Source organism: Microcaecilia unicolor, chromosome 10 (genome assembly GCF_901765095.1).
Source record: "Microcaecilia unicolor chromosome 10, aMicUni1.1, whole genome shotgun sequence".
In the NCBI taxonomy this organism is placed as follows: domain Eukaryota; kingdom Metazoa; phylum Chordata; class Amphibia; order Gymnophiona; family Siphonopidae; genus Microcaecilia; species Microcaecilia unicolor.
This window is the reverse complement of record NC_044040.1, coordinates 213,021,700-213,027,699: the sequence shown is the minus strand read 5'-3', so window position 1 is coordinate 213,027,699 and position 6,000 is coordinate 213,021,700. Positions and strand designations below refer to the sequence as shown.

The window sequence follows — 6,000 nt, the reverse complement described above, 5'->3', positions numbered from 1 at the left end:
AATAGTATCTATTTTATTTTTGTTACATTTGTACCCTGCGCTTTCCCACTCATGGCAGGCTCAACACAGATTACATGGGGCAATGGAGGGTTAAGTGACTTGCCCAGTGTCACAAGGAGCTGTCTGTGCCTGAAGTGGGAATCGAACTCAGTTCCGCAGGACCAAAGTCCACCACCCTAACCACTAGGCCACTCCTCCACTGTTGCTACTATTTGAGATTCTACATGGAATGTTGCTATTCCACTAGAAGTCGGCCCTTGCAGATCACCAATGTGGCCGCGCAGGCTTCTGCTTCTGTGAGTCTGACGTCCTGCACGTACGTGCAGGACGTCAGACTCACAGAAACAGAAGCCTACGCAGCCTTGTACATGGAATGTTGCTAGTGGAATAGCAACATTCCATGTAGAATCTCCAATAGTGGCAACATTCCATGTAGAATCTCCAATAGTATCTATTTTATTTTTGTTATATTTGTACCCTGCACTTTCCCACTCATGGCAGGCTCAACGCGGCTTACATGGGGCAATGGAGGGTTAAGTGACTTGCCCAGAGTCACAAGGAGCTGCCCGTGCCTGAAGTGGGAATCCAACTCAGTTCCGCAGGACCAAAGTCCACCACCCTAACCACTAGGTCACTCCTCCACACATACCTGAGCACACAATTCTGGAACGCGCTGCCGCACAACTTAAAAACGATTTATGAAGTAACCAACTTCCGCAAATTACTGGACCCCTCTCTTTAACAAGGAATACCATAAAGATCAACAAACGTGAACTCCTCCACATACATCCAGAATTGTCTTATAATATCTGCTTGTTATACTGCTATCATGCTTAATCATTATAATGTTACCCAAGATCCTTCTGTACTACTAAATTGTCTATTTTCTTATATATTTCCACCATTCATGATGTATTGAAAGCCACATTGAGCCTGCAAAGAGGTGGGAAAATGTGGGATACAAATGCAATAAATAAATAAACTTTTTATGTGTAAAAAAATAAAGTTTAGTGACCACAGAATACACAGCCCTGCTGTAAGAGTTTCAAACAAGGCATCCCCGGGTTCAGAAAACAAGGTGATTGATTCATGGGACAGCTTTTTTTTGTCAATGACTGTTGCAGAAAATTCATAAGACATTAAAAAAAAAAAGAAAGATGCAACCACTTGAAACAGGAAGGCGAAGGCATATACTTGGGTAAAGCATGAATTGTCTCAGCTCCAGGCTTTCTCTTAATGCTTCTTCAGTTGGGGTTTTGCCCCTGAAGTAGTGAACTAGGGCTAGGGAAACAGCTTAGTTTTCAGATTCTTTGGTGATAAGGAATTCTAACTACTCCTGAGGAGGGACAGACTCAGAGATCAGGGCTCCAGGTGGAAGTTTGACAGATTGGCCAGGTAAAGCTAAATCTCCGCCCCTTCTTACCTAAACCCTGGGATATATATAAAGACAAACTTAGAAATAAGGAGAGAGAGAGATAGTCTTTGTGATCTCTGTTATCCTCCTAGTAACTTCAGTCTTTTAAAGTTCTGCTATTTGGGGGGAGGGGGGCTACCAAAATCCTGGAGCAAGAAGAGAGGACAGCAGCATTGCTCAACCTCACTGCTAACATGTTATACCTGGAAAACAATTCGCAGCCTCAGTATAGTGAGGTAAGGATCTATTACAGAAAAACTACTCTTTGGAAAAATGATTACTTTTAGGACTCTTGTGTTGGCTGAATTTAATGTGTTGCTTTCTCTATTATACTCCTAATGCCGGTCAATTCAAAGTTTGCACAGGACTGGGAAACCAAGCCATAGATTGATTTGCACAGCAAGTTTATGTATCGGTATGTGGATACAAATAAATGAAGCATCATTTTAGGACTGAAAGCAAAGTGACAGTCCATATTCTCTTCAACTTTGCACTGTGGAGCTGTTAAGCTGGAAAGATAATGCTCTACGCAATAAAAATGTTATTAATACACCACAAATTTGAGATGAGTAAAATGCAGCAGAATGTTTTCTGCAAGTAAGGACTTTGGATTCATCTTTGGTGATGTTATTAACCGAGGAGCTAATGCATCTTCAGAGACTTTTGTTAACAGCGATACAAGTGGGCTTACAATTCTCCAGCTAAGCTGGCTTTTGCCTAGATAAAAAGGAAAGCTCTTAAAATAATATGCCAGAAAGCAGGTAGATGGACAGGGCAGACAGAGGGATGACAGATGCAAAGGATTACCCTGTTCCACAGATTTAGGGAAACCGTGGGTGATTTTTTTTGTGTGTTTGTGTGTGTAAACAGGAGGGTCAGTAAATTCTGGACACTTTCTCTGCATTTTCTTCCTCCCAGGGCTCATTCTACCCTGCTTCTCCATACCCCTCTCTCCGTAAGTCTGTCTGCTGCAGATGTCTTTCACAGATAGTGAGCTACAAGACTGTGAGCTTTGTGGAAATGAATTGAGTTTAAGGGACACTCACGGCAATATTGTTTCTGGGGATGGGCAGCCCAAAATGTTTTGTTCCATTTTGTTTTCCACGTCATGTGCAGCACTGTTTATTCCATTTCACTTTGATTAGACTTCATTTTCGTTTCGTCTTTAAGAGCGTGCACCATTTGCAAAGACTTCACACTCTTTTTCGACAGTGTGCGAAGGCACGATGGTTTGCATATGCATGCACGATCAGAAAAAAGTGTGCATTTTTTCTGAAAGAGTGCACACTGCTTGCAAATATTGGGCTAGATGCTAAAAAAAACACACCAAAAAAATTGGCGCAGAAAAAAAATACGCCTAGGCATATTTTATAAACCGCGCCTACATTTAGGCACGGTTTATAGAATATGCCTAAATCTAGGTGTAGTTTATAGAATGGGTCCGACATCCATTTTCTGCAACTACATTTATTCACGGCCGTTTACGCCAATGAAAACCTGCTGTAACTGTCACCGTCTAAATTACGCACAGAATGGGCATATTCGGTAACAGTGCACGTAAATTCTAGGAAGGCCCACGACCCTCCCACGGCCATACCCCCTTTCAGATCCGTATCTTAGAATTTATACGCATCACTTTATAGAATACGCTTAGACATTTGTGTGCGTAAATTCTAAGTGATGCCAATTAGTGGCAGTAATTGCTTGTTAAGTTCAATTACCAGCACTGATCGACCTGTTCAGCTAATTAAATTGCGCACGCAAATCCAGAATACGACTGGATTTGCGCGTGCAACTCAAGCCGCGCTATGTGGAATCCGGGGCTTTGCGCGGTATTATTGGTGAACGAAAGAACAGAAAATATGGTGGGCTTTTTGTTTGCTTTTGTTTGTTATGGACATTGGATATGTCACTGCAAATGACAGCCCATCCCTAATTGGTTTACATTCCACAGTATAAGGCAGCTGTGTTGACATTCATCAGAATGGAGAGAACTTCACAGCAGTTAACAGATGAAACAGTTTCAGTGACACACTCAGAAGCCCGATGGGGGCCTGGGTATTATTAAAAAGGTTCTGTGGTAGAGGTGTGCAGAAATACCAAAAAAAAAAAAAAACCCAGATAGGGAAGAATGTCAGGGATGGCTTACCTGTGTTGTGCAAATACTTTACTGTTTGCTTTATCTAGAAAGTGCTGCCCATATCAGTGAGTACACTTTTTCTTGATACACAAAGGCACAGTGGAATCATTTCTCCTTTCAAATGGAGAGAATATCGTTTGAATGCTTGCATGTCCTTGCCTCGCTGCAAATTATATGTGGGTTTACGTAGTCATTTCTCTGTATTTATACATATAGTTACTGATGGACATAGGTGATTTATTCTACTGGTAAATAAGAAGATTAGTTATTTGAACTTTGTGGCCAGATGCAGGAGGAAGGATTTTGGGGGTCTTTTTGCAAAGCTGCAGTGGTTAGTGCAGCGGACTTTGATCCTGGGGAACTGGGTTTGATTCCCACTGCAGCTCTTTGTGACTCTGGGCAAGTCACTTAACCCTCCACTGCCCTTGGTACAAAATAAGTACCTGAATATATGTAAACCGCTTTGAATGTAGTTGCAAAAACCTCAGAACACCAGTATATCAAGTCCCATTTCCCTTTCCCCCTTTCCCTTATGACATCACAATATCAGAAGTGAGCCAAGCCATTGTGACATCACTGATGAGGTTGGCTCATTGGTGGAATGAGTGGAGGAGTAGCCTAGTGATTAGTGCAGTGGACTTTGATCCTGGGGAACTAAGTTCGATTCCCACTGCAGCTCCTTGTGACTCTGGGCAAGTCACTTAACCCTTCATTGCCCCTGGTACAAAATAAGTACCTGAATATATGTAAACCGCTTTGAATGTAGTTGCAAAGTACCACAGAAAGGCGGTATATCAAGTCCCATTTCCTTTTCCCTTTAGTGGGTCTTTCTGAATTAATGGCCACACTCTAATGTTATGAACTAAATCTAGACACAAGGGGGAGAGCCCTTCAAATTAGTCAATCGACACAAATCTATCTAACAAGAGATACTCTTCTCAGGGTCTAACTTGCAAAATATTTAAGAAGCGTGAGGAGGAAAAAAAGCCTCAAGAAGCTCCCAGCATCATTTAGCTACGGGAGCAGGACTGCTTCATCATTGGTTTACAAAAACCGCCTACTTTAGCGTTGTAACGCCCCTTAATATTGAGCCAAAACAAAGTTATATTGGACCAGAACAGTCTTTAATTGTTTGCACTCACTATCTAATGCACAGAAAAAATATATACTACAGTGACTTTCAGCTTTCACTTAGCGTCTTCTGATGCTTCCTTTTCCACGAATAGAGACCGTGACCTAACGTTGCCATTAGCACATGGCCATTAGCCAAAATCGATGCATGGGCCCTTACCGCATGCACAACGTAGGTGCGCTATCTGATTAATGCAGAAACGTCAACTCTCCGCTCCCCCCCCCCCCAGACACACCTCCTTAACCAAAAAATAAAAAATATTTTTTAGCATGTGGGTAGCACGCACACATTTGGAACTTATCGGGGGATGTCTGAATGCGCCCCATGGAAGCCCTTTTAAGCTGCGGTAAGCACACGCTCGTGCTTACCACGGCTTAGAAAAAGGATCCCCTAGTGAAGTATAATGTAGCTTGAATAGTATGAAAGGGGATTCCTCAGCAGCCTCCTGCTCCGAGAATTGCTTTTGTACAGGTATAACGTGCTGGAGGTACAATGGGTATTGGGTAGACTCAGAAAAGACCCAAATTCAAGTGTATTTTGGTTCCAAATGAGATGGCGGGTGCTGTCCACTTTGGAAAAAACAACACATTTTTATACCGAGCATCTTTACAATCTTCATACTGTCATTGAGGTGTGGAAGGGTCATAGATTAGATGTCTGTAAGCGTATAGTTGAATTTAAAACAAAAAAAAACTTCATTCTTTAAGGTTCTGTTACTAAAAATTAGTACGTTATCTGCAGCAGGGCCCCTATGAATAAAATGGATTCAGAAGCAGATAACATGCGCTAATCTTTAATAAAAGGCTCCCTAATTTTGGAGGTCTCTTCTTTCCAAAAACTTGTGCAAACCTGTAAGTAGTTCTTGAGTTGCGTTCCAAAATGTTAGAGTTTCCTTTCAGGATTTTTGATGTTAGTATTGTGAATTCCAAATGGGAACTCTTGTAGATGACCAATCAAACTGACCCCTCCAATGCCCCTTCTTGGCTACAGTTTCACAGAGCTAAGTTTTACATTCCAACAGAACAGCTAATGACCTACCAATCTGATGTTTGAAGTTGGAAGTAGAGAGGGACGAGGTCGTAACTTTAGAAACAGAAATATGTAAACCTCTGCTTACTGGCGTTCCTTCTTAGAAGTCATGCTCTGTATGTAGGTCTCTGGTCCTTATCAAGAGATTGGCAGTTTTGCTGAGGTACTGGAACATTGCTCGATTGACTAATGACCTCTGAACCAAAATGGCAACCATACCATTGTGTTACTGCACACTACCCACCTTTATATAGAGTACTTAGGAATTACCATCCTCAGAGACAT

The 6,000-nt window shown here is 41.9% G+C and overlaps 1 protein-coding gene across 8 annotated transcripts in view; it reads left to right on the top strand.

Moving 5' to 3' along the window:
* Positions 1–1,485: 1,485 nt before the first annotated feature.
* The window catches only part of TP63 (tumor protein p63), a 198,806-nt gene continuing 194,291 nt past the window's right edge, over positions 1,486–6,000 (top strand). For all 8 annotated transcript variants that reach the window (XR_003943501.1, XM_030215589.1, XM_030215588.1 and 5 more), the window contains exon 1: positions 1,486–1,650. Coding sequence is in view for 7 of the 8 variants with exons in the window: in XM_030215589.1 (XP_030071449.1) it covers positions 1,609–1,650 (42 nt within the window). In the remaining variant the exon portion in view is untranslated. The remainder of the gene's footprint in view (positions 1,651–6,000) is intronic.